We start from the raw sequence: 19,329 nt of genomic DNA on the forward strand, positions 1-19,329 counted from the left end.
AATTCGGGCCTTTTTTAAAATTTTATCCGCCAGGAGCTTTATAAGAACTCTTTTTTTCCCCCCACATAAAGATAGTCGACACTAAAAAGCACCTTTAAGACACGCCTGAGCAGACAGTGAACAGCACCATCACTTTTTTCCCCTTCCAACTTTATGTGAAACCCCAATTGAGAAGAAAAGAGAGGCATCATTATGGAAAAGGTACATCTGTATCAATGGAGCCAATGTTTCATTTTGTTCCTTACTAGCTGAGACGGCGGGAGTTTTTGCCATGTTCTTTAGCCTGTTCTTCAGCTTTTCTTCTTCCGCTGTGATCTGGGTCAGGGGCTCACATCTCAGTTTTTAAATAACATCCAAAACAAGATATTTTGCTTCTTGTTTTGTGTAAACCGAGAGACGTGTTTAATGTTTTGCAATGTTTTTCTGATTTGTATTTTTGCCTGAAGCCATGGCCTTCAATGTTGTTCCTCCATGCCATGCTGACATCAAAACATGTCGTTTCTTCTCTGAGGTATGCAAAGTCTCCCCACATAATACAGCCGCCTTGCACCCTACAACCTCATAAGGTGACTTATTGTTTAGAGATAAATGCAGCACTTTAAATGTGTGTGCTGTATACATTAAAACTTCATAAAAATGATCGCGTTTATTCTTTCAAATGAACTTCTCGTTTGATTTCTTTTACACTTTTGATCTTCTCTCCGTAACTCATGACTATGGTCAAACATAATATGCATATTGTTGTTTAGCAACATGATGTTACAGTGAACCTCTGTGTATTTGCGTTTAAGTCTTCACACATTTTTCTGTGGCGCATATTGCAAAATATTCACAGAAAATTTGCCTAATCGTGGATTCTTTTTCTAACGCATTCAGAAACAAATGTCACCTAGAAGTTGGAATATCTAGGCATAACGCTATGTGACATGCTATTGGCTGGTGTTTTCAAAACAGCCAATCCAGGAGAGCCATTAATTTTTCTTGGCACTGATTGGCTGTTTCCGCATGGAGCGAAATAAAGAAGAGCATAGATGTTAGCTTCTGTGGGAGCGCTAAGATGGTTTCCACTGTGTGTATTAATGTACATCAAGATATATTTGGTGTGTAACGTATTAAAGAATCCACTTCTTGGACGGGGTCTCAAATATTTGTATATTTTAGCAATTCACAGATAGTTCAAATCAAAATCAAATCAGATTTTATTTGCATAGCACCTTTCAGCAACATTTCAAAGTGTTTGGTATTTGTAGTCCCTAACCGTAAATACCAAGGCTCTACTGCGTACTTTCAACTTTATTACTTCTGTTGTAGTTTATTTTATTGGGATTTATTGTTATTTTAGGATCATGTTCAATATACACACTGAATCATTTTATTACATTTTCTGTTCAATATGACATATTTTTTATTACCTGTTTAAAGTTTGTCTCCAAAAGGGATTTTGGGTCACAGAAGCATCATCGGAACACACATTTTAATTAAAAAAAATATATATATACAACTGTGCACAGACCGGTAATCTTTTTTTAATCAAGCTTTAAGAATATTTGAATCCAGAACTTCTGCAGTGACAATGTTGAGAAACTTATTGTACTACAGTGCTGAACTGTCACCTGGCACAGTGTGCACTTATCCCACACATTCTTTTTGTTGAAGTCATACTTTATGAGTAAAGGTTTCTCCCTGGCCCCCTGAGCTGCTTGGTTCTGCAACAGTCCGTTCTTGGGCTTGTTCAGTTTTTCATTACACATGCTGCCTTCATGTTCCTTCTGCAGCATCCACCTCCAAAGTTTTACCACTCAACTAAAGTCTTGCTGGATAAACTTACTTGGATGGCTTAAAAAAAGTTTAATTTCTTGAAAACTTTAATAGCAGGAAAAACTGATGATTCACCCAAAACTAGGACTTCTTGCTGTCCAGAAGAGTTTGTACACAGTTGTGCAACTTAATAGATTAGGCTATGGATGGACTATAAACCTGTCTGACTTTGGGATTCCTAAGAATAATCTGCAAGAAGTTGATGGGATTTCATCCAAGACCCGTTGGCCCGGTCTCAGATGAGACAACGGATTGATGGAGTTTTTAATTTGTGGGTAAGTCTCGATCTGCATCAACCACCTGTGCCGGTGGGCTAAATTTGTAAAATTCTCATTGTTAGTAGCTTAATAAAACAGAGACTTCAGAGACAGATTGCTGTTAATGAGTGACCAACTGGTCAGAAACTCAAAATTCAGATTTTTTATCTGCTTAAGATTTCTTCTGTTTTTGACTTTTGTTTTGCTCATGCTTAAATGTTACCAATCATCAAACAAAATTTATGATTAGACAAAAATTACCTGAATACATACATTAAGGGAAAATAGCATTTCAAAACAATGAAGCCATGCCCTAGTTATTGCCAGACATGTAGAAACAAGGAATCATTTAAACAGAACCTGTGTGAAAACAATTAAGTAGGCTAAACAATCTCAAAAGGCTAAACATCATCCCCTTATCTCAAGAAATTCAAGAAGGAGACACTGACATCTATCAATCTGGAAATGGTCATAAAGGGAAACCAAAGTGGGAGACATTAGCCACTAATAGAGGAAACATAGAAACATGGAGCAGTGGTGAACCTCAGGAGTCCCTGATCTACCAAAATTACTCCCAAGAGCAAACTGATCACTTATCCAAGAAGTCACAAATGAACCTAGAACATCTCAAGCACTGCAGTGGTCCATATTCAAGCATCAGCAATAAGAGTGTGACTGGTAAAAACAACATTTATGGGAGAGTTTCGTGGTATAAACAACACAAACCTTCTCAAATTTGCCAAAGAGACCTTGATGATCCCCTCAACATTTTGGAATGTGTTCTTCCAGTTACATCAAATTTAAAACTAAAAGTATTCCAGAAAACAAAGTCATCGGAGATCGTCTGACGGGCTGCATTGCTGCTTCAGCACCTAGATGTCCTGATGTAATTGCTGGAACTATGACCTCTGATCTCTAGCAGAAAATCATGAATGTCCAGCCATCAGTTTGTGACCTCAAACTGAAGTTATCTTGGGATATGCAGCAGGACGATGATCCTAAGCACACCAGCAAATCCATTTCTGAATTGCAAAGACTTAAACCCTACATGTGAGATGCAGCTGCATTACTTTAAACTGTTTGAAAATCCTCCAATATGGCCACTCCCCCAGTAACTGCTAGAGATCGGGACCAGACACCGAACGACCAGCTGGTCAAAGACGACGGAGGGATGGAATAAGAAGAAAACGCAGGCGTGCACATACTAAGTTGCTTTTATTAATACAGAACTGCATGCTACAGAGACTGTACAGCATAAACATTTATTCATTACAAAAAACATGGTTTTAGAACCATTTAAAATAACAGGAAAAAAACAAACAAACAAAAAGATAAGAGCATAAAATAGAACAGGAACATCACAGCCGTTAAGGAAACATTCAAACTATTTATCATTAGCATCTTAATAAACCAGAGAAGAAATCGACAGATTACAGTCGCGTCATGTCAACTACAATGGCACCGAGTGGATGATTCTCTTGTAGCTTTTTTACAGCCTCTTGCAACATCAACATGCCTATTTTTTCTATCTACCTATATGTAGTAGTATACTTAAAAGTGGCAGTTTGTGTATTTTTTTGCATTTAATAGTTTTTTATGAACCTCCTAATATACATAATTTTGGCCCTCGTGGGTTTATACAGTATGATGTCCGTCTTTTTATTAAGTTTAAATTTTAATATTTGACAATTTGCTACCAAACACATTTGTTATAGCAACATTTATACTACATACATAGCAATCTATGTAACGTCACAGCAAAGAATGGTATCAAAATTAAAATAAAAACAAACAACGAAACGAAACGAAACAAAAAAATTCCTACAGCGTGTTTTTTTTTTTTCCTTTTTCTCTTAAAACTGGGGGAGGTGGGGGCTGAGGGCAAATTATCACAAAAAATTTGGCACGGAAAAATCTGTACACGAATCTACAGTCTGAGAGATGTGACTGTGCAATAAAAAAGAAGGGCTTTAAAACACTTTTTCCACTGAAGACGCGGTACCCACTGCCTGATTTCAAGTTTTCTTTTCTTCCTTTTGCGTGTAAAATGGCTTATATAGACGCGGTTCTGGAAATGAAGTTGTGCATACTTCTTGTTTATGAGATCTACACAGAACAAGTGAAATCTGGGTGCTTTCAGCGAGAGAAAAAAAAAAACAAAAAACATAACAAAAGCTTTGTATTTTTTTTTTCTTATTTTAAATCCTCCTTGTAAAAATGGATCATTCATATAGTTGTTTAGCTTAAGAAAAAATCATTTGTACAATGTATCAAGAAACAAAAAAATAGGGTCAAAAAGAGACACAACAAGATACAACAAGCAATCTCTAAAGCAATAAATACTACTGGTCCTAGCGTTGTGACATTTTTGAATTTTATAACCCTTGACCCTCCCCACCCGGTCCCCACCCTCCCCCTGTCGAACCCGCCCAAACTTGCCTGACTCCGCCCCAAAAGGTAAACAAGAAAAAAAAAAAAAAAAAAGACAACGCAGTGGAAGAATGCATATTTAACACAGAAATCACCCCTCCCCTCCCCAATATTCTGTACATTTAAACAACAAGTAACATCACAATTAAAATTGTTCCCCAGAGAGGTGTAGCCGCTAGCCCCCGCACCCCTCTGAGAGTTCGAACAGATGTTGAATGATTGGTTCGCAGGCTCGTATTTAATACAAATAAAGAAGAAGAACCAACTCTTTCAGGAAAAAGGGCTTGTCGAATAACCTAGCCTACCTATTTTATATTTGTCTTTAAAACGTTTCGAAAGTGAAGTAGATTAGTTTTCTTCCTGTTTGCACTGTTTTATCGCTACAAAAAAAAAAAACCCAGACAAAAGAAACAAAATTCATAAAAATTTTGGCAGATTCACAAAGCTATACTACAGCTCATTGTACTTTATAATAATTAGATTTTTTTGATAATGAGGGGTCAAATATTGACCAATGAACTTCAATAAAACAAAAAACCAAAAAATTTCAAAGCCTTCGTGGCAAAGAAACAAAGAGAAAATTGACTGAAAGTGAAATAGAGCAAAGAGAAAACCTAGAAAGTGTGTGTGAGAAGAAGGAAGGTAGATTATTCTATAGACTTGGTCACTAGCGACAGAGGCTGGGGGGCCGTGGAGGGGAGGAGCGAGTGGGAATGACACAGCGAAGCTGACGGCCGGATCATGGCGGACGCCACGGAGGAGCCCGGCTGCCGCGAGGACGAGACGTCACTGTGGTCCAGAGCGCCGTTGTGGGAGGAGGCGCCGCCGGGCGTCTTGCTGGCGGCGGCCGCCGAATTTTCCAGCTGAACCAAAGATGGCGGTGGGGGCCCAGCCAGGAGGTGCGGGTGGTGGAGTGGCTGGTGGGCCGGTTTCATAGTCAGTGAGAGAGGTTGCATTTGTTCAGTGTGAGGTTTGGACTCTTTCGGTGAGGGGGAGGGAACCACGGAGGAGGGAGAGGATGGGGGGGAGTCTAGTAAGCTTCCGTCCGTAGAGGGAGGACTGGCACAGCTGCCTTCACCTTGGATGTAGCGAATGCACTTTTTTTTTCTCCTGAGGGACAAGGTGAGAGAAAGACACTTTCAGAATCGTGGAACTCTGTGTTCCTCCAGGACTGAAGCTCACTTAAATACACCTCAGCATCACTGAATTAACGCTCTGGTGTACTTGAGTGGCTTCATACACTTTAAGCTAAGGAAAGGTGGTAGAAATACTACACCATCAAAAACAAACATTTAGGAAAGATTACATAGCAGGAAGCAGGAGGGAAGTGAAAAACACAAACAGGAAGGATGAACAAAGATTAAAGGTGACGAGGTTTGCTCCCTGAATTTAGCATAAACCCTATTTCACCTAATCCCCTAACTACATAGCAGTGTCCTTACAATCAAGAACAAGGCTGAACGTGATCTTTTAATTTGGGGAAAATGTTTTATGATTTAAGACTAAAAATAAGCCGTCAAAAAAACAATGGATGAAGCTGGTTGGCAATTAAATATAGTGATTGTTTGCTGTAATCCAGTGGTGACACCGCTAACGAAAAAGTTAGTTACGCTAACGTTTCTGTCCATAGAGGAATGGCTGCGTTTTCCTTGTGTTCTCCCCAGAGGGACAAGGTGGGAGAAAAACATTTTCAGGACATTTTCAGTTCCACAAATGCTAAGGCACTACACCAACACAGTATTTAGTGGAAGCTAATGCTAAGGCTATAACTTCAATTCAAAATATTTCTGCCCTTGAAAGATTACAACCATTTAGCACCAATCTAATTTTGACATTATAATTTGCATATTCTATAATAGACATTGTATTTGTGTTTACAACTTGTTCTCTCCGGTCCATGTTTTATTTTGTTCCTGTTTGTTTCTTGTTTGAAATTAACTCAAGGAAAGCTAAGCGCTAACAGTTTTCTAAGTTAGCAAAAGCGCTGCAACGTTAAACAGAAAATTAGCTCTGCTGTTAGTACATTAGCGGTTGTGTAGGGATATAAAAAGCATGAGTTATCTTTTAAATCTATTGTTCCTTTAAAAATTTTTTTATAATATTTTGATAACTATGGTCATTCTGGTGAGCAAAAAACTCCTTATTACCAGTTGAGGGTAAGACCAGGAACCTGGATTTAGCTTTAAACTGGATTAGTCTCTTATCTAGTCTTAAAGGATTCACTCACCAAAGTGGAGGAAACAGAAACAACCGAAAAAGTCGACATTATCCTCGCTGCCCTAAGTCTGGCCTTCAGACACAAATACGAGTTTAAGGGTCAAGGCATCGTGTTTACATTCCTGCCTGAGGTCGGGAACCTTCCCCCCTCGCTTGCCGAGTCCCGAGGCCACGCCAGTACCGCTACGTGGAAAGCGATGTCTAAAACACCGAAGTGAGGGGGAGTCGAGAGAGTTTGGATTGCTGTATTTATCTGTGGTGGCTCTCTTGTGAAGGCTGTGCTCAGATTTGGTTCGGGGGGGGGAAATCTCAGCCCACCTCATCTTTACGCTGACCCTGACAGTGACCCCTCTCCCTCAGCTCTTATATCTATCCCAGAAGCTACGGGGCGTTTTAAGTCTTACCGGCAACAACACACAAGGTAAAAACAGGCCGAGGTGTTTTAAAATCCAGCCGTTTGTTTGTTTAAATCACATCTTGTAATTCTGAGGAGGAAATATTTTTTTTATGAATGCAGAGAGCAAACCCTGGGAATGAAAAAAAAAGAAAAGATTATACACAGAAACCTTGACCACATGCTGAGTGAAAGACAGGCATGCAAGTAAACGGTGAGGATGGGCTTTTAGGAGAAGTCCGCACTGAAACCGCAGCTCTAGATGGGGCAGAGCATCGACCGCGAATCAAAAAAACGTATCATTTTGCTCCTACGTCCACACAACACTCTCTGTAACTGTCTGTCAAACTGCAACAAATGAGCTAATATCCATTTTTTAACAGACATATTGATTTATAGTATGTGCCTGTGTATGCTATTGATTCTCTTGTCTCTCGGGAAATTACATGAGATGCATCTTTTAGGAAATGGAGCCCAGAGAGAACTTTTAACCTCTCTGACTGGATCCTAGCACTTCTTCAATCTCTCGACCTCACGATTGCTGCTGCTCTTTCAACAATAATAGCAGATGATAACCTGCAAGTTGGATTGAAGGGAATTATAACGGCCCAGGGGAGATGATGGAGGTGGGATGCATGAAAAGACAGGTAAATAAATACATTTCTAAGATTAACTTGGGTATGGGTGATTTGACTCATTTATTTAAAAACAGAAAAGCAACAATTACATTTTAATTTTACAGTTATGTGTGTGTGTTTTTTTAAGAATATTTATTTTTATGGCTTTGCTAAAAATAAATCACAAAAATATTTTTTGTGATTTATAATTATAAAAATGTATATAATTATGTTTTTTAATAAATATATGTAAAAATAATATATATTTTAACATATAAAAATATATATTAAAAAAACATGCTAAATTTAGTAATATATTTTATTACTCATAGTAATTTTTGTTCATTTCGTAAGGTAATATAAGAATATATAAGCTTATATTAGCTGGTTCATTAGCTAGTCTAGATGTTTCTCTGTGAAAATATATCCCTAAAGCTAAATTTGTCCTTTTTTCAAGCAAATGAAATAAAATTTAAAAAAAATAAAAAAATGGAGGAGTGTTTTTTTCTGCTAGCTAACCTGCAGTTGTCAGCAACAGGTGGGGGTGGGGGTACCGTGCTAATCTATCTGGCTTACAGCAGAAGAAATCTGTAAGTGTCTTTTCATATCATCTCATTTGAAGGACTTCAAAATGTATGAACCGTAGAAATATAAAACATATGTTTGACATTTTTGCAATTATCAAATATTCATAAACAAAATCACAGTTTTTTTTTCATTTATACTCTGTAACCCGGCATTTCTTTCCTTTCTTGTAAGTTAGAGAGGTCTTTCGTTCAGCCAGCTGATGAGTAGTGTGCAGCAGCAGGTGAGAAATGGAGAGCTCTGGGTTATGTTTCAACATTACTGCTAATTTTAGTGATTTTAAAAGTAACTTTTCAAATAAAATCTTGATGCCATTAATCGTCCCTGTGCCTAAAGGATCCAGGGATTTTCCCACATTATTTTCGCCGGCTGACCAGCAGAGTGCAGCAATAGGTGAGGGAGGGGCTCTAAACTCTGGCCTTTGTCAATCATACAGAAACAACTATTGATTTTCTTTTTTAAAAACCTGGCATGAAGGTGACAAGCTCACGGATAGATTTGAGCAAAAAATAAGTTTCACGGACTCAATTGTAATCCCGAGCCCATCCGTTCGAATGTGGAAAACAAGGAGGATGAAACACTGCGATGACCGTGGTGCAAGCGGGGAGACACAGAGAAGGGTCGTTACTTAGCAGAAACAAATACCTACCATGAAAATATCCCCAATTCAAAGACTGCTTGTGTCAGAACAGAAAGACAACAGGTAGGGACTAAGTAAGGGTTATTGAAGAGGAGTTTGGAGGAAGAAGAGGTGGAGAAGGAGGAGGAGGAGGAGGAGGAAGAGGGCACAGAAAAGAGTGTCACTGAACAGGCCCTCAGAGGAAAGCAGGGCTAAATTTGTAAGCATTACATTGCCAATTAGAACAAACACGACAGTTAAGAAGGGAGGGTGTCATCAAATGCTTGGGCAGAAAATGAATTTCAACCATAATTTATGGAATTACCGCAAATTACACAAAAAAATCCTTGATGCTGCGTTCAGATAAAGTGGGTTGTGAAATCCATTTTCTGCCGCTGGGCTTGAACTGAGTTCAACAAGAAAAAAACAAAAAAAGTAGCTGAGCAGGAATTTTATAGGAGCAGGAAAAAAAAAAGAGATTTCCATCTGTCAGCACGTGTTTTAGGAAGACATTGGAGCCAATTAACGAAGGAGGAAGATGCTCAGTGTGGATGTCTTCCTCTCGGTTGGACTACAGCAGTTATACCTGCATGGTTTGCACCATAAACTCAGCTGGTCAAGCCCGAACAAGGCACGACACTTCTTTGGGGTATTTGCATCTGTTAGCCAAAGAGGTAGACACAAACAGACAAAAAAGAAAATAAAGGAAAAAAAAAAAAAAGAAAATGTACATGTCATTACACAGACAAAAAAAACATAGCCAGGGCTTAGATTTAGGCTGGCAACACTAGGATAACCTCCATTTGGACCAAACTATTGGACTTCAGATCCTCCGAGCCTCGACCTGCCAGTTTTTAGCTTACAATGTATTCTGCAATAACCTCCCCGCCCCCTTGCGTATTTATTCATACGTTCATGCAAACACGTCATTCGTCCAAACAAACACTCACTTATTCCCCCAAACAGGAAGCAAGAACCCAGAGAGAGACCGGCAGAGCGTGGCTGGAGGAAGCTGGGTGGGTCACAATAGCCCGGCGGGACAGACAGGGAGGAAGGCGCAGAGGGAAATAAAACGAGCAGCGAGAGAGCGTGAGGAGGCATTCCCAGCGTTCACACGTCCCCAGCCTTCACCTTGGCCCTGGCCAGTGCAAGCACACACCATACACACCTGCACGGGCCACACCAGTTATTCTGTTGGTCGAGCCCAAAGCGCGCTCGACACTTCTTAGGAGCGCTCAGGTCTGGTGCCACAACAGGGAAGGGGAAGCCAGCAGAGGAGGAGGAGGAGGAGGAAGAAGAGAACCGAAACCAGTAAAATAAGAGTCAGGAGAAAGGAGAAAAAAAGACAGAAAACCAGTGAATCTGTGAAGCTAAGCAGTGGCTCCAAAACCCCACAAGGCCATTATCAAATATGCATAAAGTCAATTACATTGTACCAGAAATTAGTAGAGTCCAAAAGCATGCAAGCTATCAAGTCATATTACAAAAACAATCCTTTCAAAAGTCATAAAATGTAAACTCTGAGGGAAGTTAAAGCAGATTTTAGGATAGGTCTTAAGAGATTAAAAGGATAAAAACAAAAGTAAATGCAGGTTGGATTAATTTGCTGTTAGATGCTACCAGTTTTAATCTGCAGGTGGCAAAACTAGACAGTGGGAGCAGTGAGACTTGGTTCCAGCCAGGGAAAGGATTAACAAAAGGCTGGATCTTCAAGAGGGAAGCTAATATTTAGACCTGGAATCAAACAGTTTGACCGGTTTCAAATAAGCAAAGACCGTCTGAAGCAGAGCAGCACAAAGTCACAAAGCCTCCATCCATTCATAAAGCAGGCATGGAATGATCTAAAACCCAAGTCATTCTTACTACTGCCAAATAATACATTTGTTACTGCAATTATAATAATCTTGAATAGACTGAAGCAGAAATATTGAATAAGATACCTTTGGAATATTAAATCTTTTTGTCATTCTGCTCTTTACTTTTATATTAATATGAGTACATCTATTTGACATTAGCTGATGAATTTGCTTAGCTGTTTACACAGGTAGCCAGCCTGAGCAGAAATAGTTTTAAAAACTGGTGTGTTATCTGCAACCAGAAATATTTCCAAACAGCTGAATTTGTGTTTCTTATAATAGCTGGAATAACATAAATGTCTTATTTTCAACCGGCTAAAAGTGAGAGAGGGAAGCACCGCATTAACTAAACCAGGTGTGTATCCTTTTTGTCCTTCTATGACGGTTTTAATACAATAACGAAAAATAAAAATACACTTCTTATGTTTTCACAAATAAAAGCTCCTTAAATCTCGATGTCCTGATTAGATTCCTTAAAAAAACAAACAAAAATAAACAGGTAAGCTCCACAGTAGATGAAAATTTAAGCTAACCTTTAGCGGCTAACAGTTAGCTATCCGGTGTAATCTCACAGTAGTTACTAACAGTTTGAGGTTAGCTTGTTTATGTCTCCGTAACTCAATAACTACTTCATCCTTATTTCAAACTAAGACTTTTAAACCATATAAAGTTTGCAGGAATAGCTTGGACTTGTTAGAGCACGCTTCACAAGGCAAACATCACCTTGGTGAGAATTTTTGTGCCACCTACTGGTGTGGCATGTCCACTGATCAGAGTGGACATGCCACACCGGTAGGTGGCGATAAGATCCACCTTAACAACATAAAAATAGACAGGAAGTACATCCTAGAGATGGTGTGAGAGCCTACTGAAAACCATAATGTCTTGTTTCTCATGAACTGAGGTGTTCGGACAAGTTGACAGAGTTACACAAATTGTTTGTTAAGCCCCTAATCTGGTAGAATCTTTGACAAGCCTTAAAGGAATTTTAAATTATAGAAACTGTATTTTATGGATTTCCATAGGGGACAGAGGTTTAATTTTAAGTATTTATTTTTAAAGAGGAAGTTTCTTGTGCAAATGGGAGAATCTGCTTGAGTTTTTGGATGATTCTGTTTTCCTGGATGGACATCTTTTCAGTCCGACCAGGATTTTGTGTTTGTGGTAATAATTTGGAAATATTTGCGATACTTGCGCTTATTTATGACGGTAGAATTGACTTTTTATTACTTGATGTATAGATTATGGACTATGATTAAACATCAATTAAGACTGAAGCAGCTGTTTAGTACAAATAAGAAAGTTTTTGAAAATTTGTGAGAAAAATTTGCAATAACCTCCCAATTATTAGCGCAAAAAAGTGCGGGGATTTGTTGAATTTGCGTGAATTTCCACAATAATTCTCAAGAAACTGGAGGGACTGATTGATATAACCAGATAAAAACTGCATTGATTTGACTGATAACATAATATTTAAGCACACTTAGTGTTTACTCTGGAAACTAGAGGGCCACATAAAAAGCTCTGGCGCACTGGATTTGGCCCACGGGCCTTGAGTTTGACACATGAAGTAGTATTTGAGATAACTAACACACATTTAAAACTGCATTTTTTAAAAACTTGGTATATAACTTGATGCCTATAACAAGTCTGTGCCCATTTACAACTTTCTGAGTTGTAGAAGTACAACACTGTTTGATTCCAGGCCATGTCTGAGTCAATACGTCTTATAAAAACAGGGAGGAGGCCAAACTCATGCTGGCCTGTTGGAAAGGCAAAAAAGCAGCTACCAAAAGCATATAGATTAAGGAGGTTTACCCTGATGTCCCAAGCCCTTACTTCACAATAATAATCTATCACTTCCTCAAGCACACTGCATTGTGATTTAGCCAAAACATAGAAACATATGAATACAGCCTAGCTTAAAGAACATCAACATTTTAGGAAAAGAAAGCAGCAAACAAAGCAAAAAAAAAAAAAAAAAAAAAAGCATATTTCAGAATAAAGAATTTAAGGTAAAACCCGTCCCATACACATACATTGATTTAAAAAGAAAAATAATCAAAGAAACAGTTAGTAATTTGATACTTAAAATGACATTAGCACCTGTAATCGGAGGGAGTGAAAGGCAAGGGTTTGGAAAATATTCTCTGTGTTCTGAAAAAAAAAGAACAGATAGAGAGGCCTTCAAGAAGAAATCCGTCACCAAAACGAGCGCAAAATACATTGATAACAAGTCGACACAGCGTCCTCACAATATGAATCAGAAGAGTAGAGATGGATTTAAAAAAAAATAAATAAATAAATCACAGAATTAGCAAACCTCCTTAATTATAAGATGTAAGTGATTTGTTTTTATTTAAAAGAAGAGCATGCATGGAAGCAAGCATAAAGCACACACACATGCACGGTTCTGGGACACACACACACACATGCACACACCCCGACAACAAGGCACAGTAGTGCAGTCGATCTGCAGGGCAAAGGCAATATAAAATTATAAAAACAGGGCCAAGCACACAACTCTGCCAAAGTTAATGGCTTTCAAAATGCTTCAAGTTCTTAAAAAACACATATCAAAATACCAGGGGGCTAAGAGCCCAAGCAGGGTGAGCGAGGGGGGTGTAGTGGGGGACTGCAGGGGGTCATGCATATTCAGTTGTTATTAGCTAGGGAGAGCTGGGGAAAATGGGGGAAAAAAGAGGAGGGAGGGGTTTACAAGCAACTCTACCATTTAAACATTGCACTGGGTAGCATAACTATACCGAGAAAAAAGAAAAAAAGGCAAGCACAATATAAAAAAAAAAACATAACAGGAAAAAAAAACAAGCTTGACTTTTATCTTGCAAAATGTCACATCTGCCTGACACATGATGGGGTTCTTCTAATATAAGAGATAATTGCAGCTCACTTACCATTGCTCTCTGCTTGCTGCTTTTCCCTTTTTCTCTTCTTCCTTTTCCCCTGTTGGTTAGCCGCCAAAAAAATAGAAAGAAAAAAAGAGATAGACACCGACAGGAACCTTAGTTATTATATAGCAGAATGCCCAAAACATGAAACAGAGAATAGGAGTCATCTTTGTGTTTACTTATTTATTCATTCACTCTTTCTCTGCTGTTTATTCCCCTTTCTTGCTCTCTCTCTGCTGTGTTTTTGCCCTCCGGTTTGTAACAGCCACTGCAGGCCAGACAAAAATCTCCCCCTCTCTCTGTTTGCAGTCTGTTTCTCCTCTTTTCTTCTTGTAATCTTGTACCCCCTACCCCCCATATTTTCTTCTGTTAAAAGCTAGACATTTTGACACGCTTCTGCTTAGCCAGACAGATTTCTCTACAGCTGCTGAAAGGAGATTGCTCTGGTCAGCAGCATGCAGAAACTGAATAATCTGGCACTGACGTGTCAGAACAAAATGTCCAAGCTGCAAAACATCCACCATAGTCAAATAGTCAAGCTCATCCAAACACAAACTGTTTTATTAATTGCATACTGTGACCAGAAAATATATCTTTGTTTTGTTGATAAATAAAATAATCCAACTGCAAATAACAACAGGTCATGATTCTAAACTCAAAATTATGCTTGTGATACATTTTAGTCCAACTTTCCTCAGATGCTTCAGTTATAGTACGGTACATGTCAACTCTGATCAGTGGACATGCCACACCAGTAGGTGGCGATAAGATCCACCTTAACAACATAAAAATAGACAGGAAGTACATCCTAGAGATGGTGTCAGAGCCTACTGGAAACCATAATGTCTCGTTTCTCATGAACTGAGGTGTTCGGACAAGTTGAGGGAGTTACACAAAGCTCCAGTGTTGTGATTTTAGCACAGAAAGCAACAAACAAGACATTTACGTTACTGAATCTCAAAACATGCATTAGTTGTTTTTATAAGAATTCACTTTACAGACACTATGGGGAAAAAACAACACAATAAAAGGTGTAGAGGCTAAAAAAATAAAATGTATTGCAGCTTATAGTAACTTCCACCATTTATTTCCACTTTTCAAAGTATAAAACAGGAGCTTTTTGATGAGTTGCTGCAGATAATGTCATAAATCTAAGGCCTAGGTCACACGTGCCTGGATATCTGGGAAAACAAATATATTTTTATGCATTTTGCCTTTTCATCCACATGAAAACCTGTGTTTATTTCACTACAAATGGCTACTTATAAAAATTCTGACCAAAGTGGGGATTTGAGAAAACTTCATATTTGTGTTTGCATGTGAAAACGGAGATGTATGGTCCAGCGCATTAAGATCTGCGGCACATAATGCGCCAATTTATTTACATACTTGATTTGACATGATTCCCAACAGATACTCAAAGTCGACATTGTTATGTTAACTCTGTAATAATAATCCATTTAAAAGTAGTTCAATCTACATATCTGCACACAAATGAACAGGAAGTTGTGGCTGTTTTGAAGCAATCTGACTGGCTGACAAGTCTTAGCTTAGTGCTACGCTGCCCCCTATGGGTTTGGTATGCTTAAAACAATGCTGTGGAGCAAATTTGTCGGGTTCATGTGTATGAACACTTTTCTGAAACTGATTCTGTGTGTACAATATTATTTTTTTAAACGATATGGCAAAGATATTTGTATAAAAACACGGATACATGTGGACAAGGTCTAGGACTCTAATATAGAATCCATGAATGAATGAACAAACTAATGCAAGGATGGATGGACAAATGGACAGATGGATAAACAGATACCATATAAATGGATGGAAATAGATTTTTTGTGCTAGTCCTTACTTATCCATATTTTGGAAATCCTTCAATCTAATTTTTTCCAGGTTGTGTCAGAACTCTGGTGCTCTTAAGAACAGGCCCAAAAATTCAGCAACATGAAAAACCCACTAAATATTTTACACATTTATCACAAAACTGACAATTAAACTCCACCATGCAATAAGAGGCTGCACTTTAATAAGTCTGTCAAATTTTAGAAACACAGAAGAAGAATCTGAGGTCCTACGTGTGTAAGAGGAAAAGCAAAGAAACACTCTTCCTGTGAAACCAAAACAAATCAAAGGGGAGAAAGAAGAGGCCGTTACGACTTGTAAACCTAAAAACTTACATAGTTGTCTCGTGCTGACCAGCCGGGGTACAGCTGCATGTGGAGCTGTCGCTCTTTCCTGGCCAGCTCGTAGTACTTGGCCTGCTCCTCCCGCGATAGGGCGTGCCACTGCACATTGACAAACACGTCAGGACTTTTATAATTGTCCCCACTTCAAGATTCAGGTACGACTGAGTCATATTTTTTTACCATATTCCCCAGTACCATATTGGAACGTTTTCGAGACTTACCCTTCGCCCCAGGATCTGGTTGATAGCAGCGCTTTCTTTCAGTGTGCACTCCGCCACCACCTTGGCCCTCATCTCCTTCATGTAGAGCATGAAGGCGTTCAGAGGCTTCTTTATGTGGACCTGCTTCTTCTTCTCCTCCTCCTTCTTCGCGTCTGACTGTTTCCTAAAAAGCGAGGACAGAAGAGGACGGGCGGAGTGAGACGGGACGAGGCCGAGCGTGTCGCCACGCAGGGAAAGTCGGGGACGCAGGGCGGGCTACTCACGAGCTGTTGAGTGAGCTAATGTCGCTGTGGGAGGATTCCTGCTTGACGTTGGGCGTGACGATGGCCGGGTGGGGGATGCCCGTGGTGTGCAAACTGTGGTGGGGGGGCACCATGTGTGGGGGGAATCTGGAGGACAGAAGACTGTGTAAATCGTCAGAATGGACACGGATGAAATGAGGAGATGGAGCACAAACAACACAATGCAGATGCAGCTAAAACTGAACTTGTTTTTATCTTAAGATTAAAGCGTTTAGTTATTGTCATTAAAATGGAACAGAGGACATCAAAGACACAATGACATTTTAAAAGTTAGTTAAATAAAATTCAATGATAAAAAACATTTATGTATGTATATTGTTAGGTTTTTATATGACTGACCAACACAAAATAGTGCATATTTATGAAGGGGAAGTAAAATGACACGTGTTTTTGCAAATGAAAGTGATGGAGCTCCAGAGCTCAGGGGGGCCAATTCATCAACAGGACAAATAGTAGTTTGTCCTAAACCCAAACTTTATTACAAATAACCAGAGGTCAAATGAAGACTCATTTAAATGTTAAAGAAGTAAAAAAGACTCCATTGCCACCATAAAGCACAGCAATGGCTACATCATGCTGTGGGAGTGCTTTTTTTTTTTTTAGTGCAATCCTGCAAAAGCACCTTGTGTGTGCTCAGAAAGACTTGAGCAGGACAATAAAACAAGTATTTTTCAGGTTTTAGAATAGCCTAGTCAAAGTCCAGACCTAAATCTAATTGACAATCCATGCTAAGATATGGAAATTGATTGCTCCTAATCCAATCTGACAAAGAACAGCCAAAAAGTCTGTGGACGTGCAAGACATCCCCCCCCAAAAAACTTGGAGCTGTAATTTCAAAGAGAGCTGATTCTCCAAAACATCAACATGGGGAGTTTACAAATGCATGCCACACTTTTCAGATTACGCACTGCTTTGTGTTGGTCCATCCAATAAAATCCCAATAACCACACTGAAGTTTGTGATTGCTGAGATGACATGAAGTTTGTGACAAAATGTAGAAATGTCAGAGAAGCACAAAAATCTCTGTAATGAAAAATAAAAGCCTAAATTTTGGATGGCAAATCTCTAGCCATTATCTCCTGTCAAGCCAATCCTGCAGAGTAGGAGAAACGCTCTAGTTATCGCTCCAGATTTTGGGTCTCCATCTGCAAATTCAGCACCGTCAGCACCGCTGCCATCTTTATCTACCTCACTCTCCCATCATGGTTTCGTAATCTCCAACTGGTCCGCCACACAGAAACTCTTATTTAAGAAACGATTTAACAGCCCAGAACCAGCCACACAGAGAGTGTGTGGAGCTAATTATCTGAGAATGTGTGTATGTATATATATATATATATATATATATATATATATATATATATATATCCGCATGTGTACGTTTAAAGGCCTCCACGTGACCAAACAAATTTAAGAGAAGGATGAAGGAGAAACGAAGGAGTAACTCTTATTTTTTTGTTAAAGCAGCTCATTATCCGACTGTGTCTGGCTGCATGGCTCCGAGCCAGAATATAATGATGAGGATAAACTCGCCAGGAACAACTAGTTTCTGTTGGAGGCCATCTCAGGGGAGTACCACAGCTACTACCCCACCTCCTCCTCCCATCAAACTCTTTTCCTCCATTTCTCCTTTCCCCCTCTCCTCCCTTCATCCCTGACACGCCGGTGTTTGTGCCGTGTCATCGGCTGATGGGGAGAGTGGCGGCGGCGGTAGTGGCTGCATAGAGCCCATCATTAGGGCCCGCGTTTGCTCCGCTCCCTCCGTTTTCCTTTCTCTCCCTCCTTCGCTCTCTGTGCACTTGTTAAAATTTCCTCTGTTCTTCTTCTCTACTCCTCCTTGTCCCCTTGCTGCCTCCTCCCTCCTCCCCTCCACCCTGCAGCCACCGCGTGGCCCAGGTTATGGTTTAAACATGACGGCCATCCCTTTGAAGCGTCCGGGGCATTATCATCGTCATCATCATCATCATCATCGAGGCTCATCAGCAGCGAGCGGCAGCCTGGACCAATTTAAGCAACATATAGAGGCAGTGGAGACCCCCACCTACCCAGCAACCCTGGGGCTTCTACGTCTCAATCTGAAAAGGTAAGAATGGCTGTCGGGAGAAGGGAGGGGAGGCAGGGTAAATGGGGGATTGGGTCACCGGCGCAGTGAGGCCGAGCGTTAGCTTAATTGCCGGTAGCCCCCTGCGCTTGTTTAATGTATAATGATGTGGCCGTTCCGCGGGAAAGAGAGGAAGGAAGCGGCATGACAGGAGGACATATCAAAGGGCCAGGCTTGATCACAAGGGACGAAATGGTCTTCACATCCACCCACCTGTCCCACATACATCCAACACACACACACACACACAATGAGGGGGAACATGCTTTGGCTGCAACCCCATTATCAAAATAATGCATTGGATTTGCTCCTCTCTACTTCTCTGATTCCTTTCATACCAGAATGGATCGTTTTGCAGGACGACTTATCAGCGCCGTTCCCTCAGTCCTAATTCCACCCAACTCCTGACTGAACTAACAGGGTTCGTATACTTTTCCCACAGTAAAATTCAAGCACTCTTAAAGTATTTTTAAGATAAGTAGGCCTGTTACAATAACAACTTTTGATAGGCGATAAATTGGCCCAGAAGGAATTGCGATAAACCATAAAATTGTCATTTTGAGACCCTTTTCAACTAATAAAATAAAGCAAGTACAACCTCTCAAAGTTCAATAAGCTGCCACATATATAACACTTAAACTGCAAGACAATTGAAACAACAAATAAAATGGATACTGAAGTATCTGTAAACAAAACCGTCCTTCAAAAAAGAGGCGAGTTGAGACAAAAACACCAGACTGAAGACTTCTGTCATCCAGTCCAGACACAAGAAAAAACAATTGTGCAAGTGCAAATCATCTTGCTCCTTTTAATT

At 39.7% G+C, this 19,329-nt stretch overlaps 1 protein-coding gene across 31 annotated transcripts in view; it reads right to left on the minus strand.

The window, feature by feature from the left end:
• Positions 1-3,271: 3,271 nt before the first annotated feature.
• The window catches only part of tcf7l2 (transcription factor 7 like 2), a 108,000-nt gene continuing 91,942 nt past the window's right edge, over positions 3,272-19,329 (minus strand). For 4 of the 31 annotated variants that reach the window (XM_028029379.1, XM_028029365.1, XM_028029381.1 and 1 more), the window contains 7 exons: positions 16,376-16,516; positions 16,113-16,275; positions 15,883-15,990; positions 13,709-13,772; positions 12,900-12,950; positions 9,524-9,596; positions 3,272-5,615 (listed from right to left, as the gene is read on the minus strand). In XM_028029379.1, the coding sequence (XP_027885180.1) occupies positions 5,153-5,615; positions 9,524-9,596; positions 12,900-12,950; positions 13,709-13,772; positions 15,883-15,990; positions 16,113-16,275; positions 16,376-16,516 (1,063 nt within the window). In that variant the 3' untranslated portion in view covers positions 3,272-5,152. Of the gene's footprint in view, positions 5,616-8,966; positions 9,029-9,522; positions 9,597-10,105; positions 10,179-12,899; positions 12,951-13,708; positions 13,773-15,882; positions 15,991-16,112; positions 16,276-16,375; positions 16,517-19,329 lie in introns of those variants that run through there. The other 27 variants (XM_028029371.1, XM_028029383.1, XM_028029378.1 and 24 more) reach the window with 20 other exon arrangements.

The sequence above is a fragment of the Xiphophorus couchianus genome, chromosome 10, assembly GCF_001444195.1.
Source record: "Xiphophorus couchianus chromosome 10, X_couchianus-1.0, whole genome shotgun sequence".
In the NCBI taxonomy this organism is placed as follows: domain Eukaryota; kingdom Metazoa; phylum Chordata; class Actinopteri; order Cyprinodontiformes; family Poeciliidae; genus Xiphophorus; species Xiphophorus couchianus.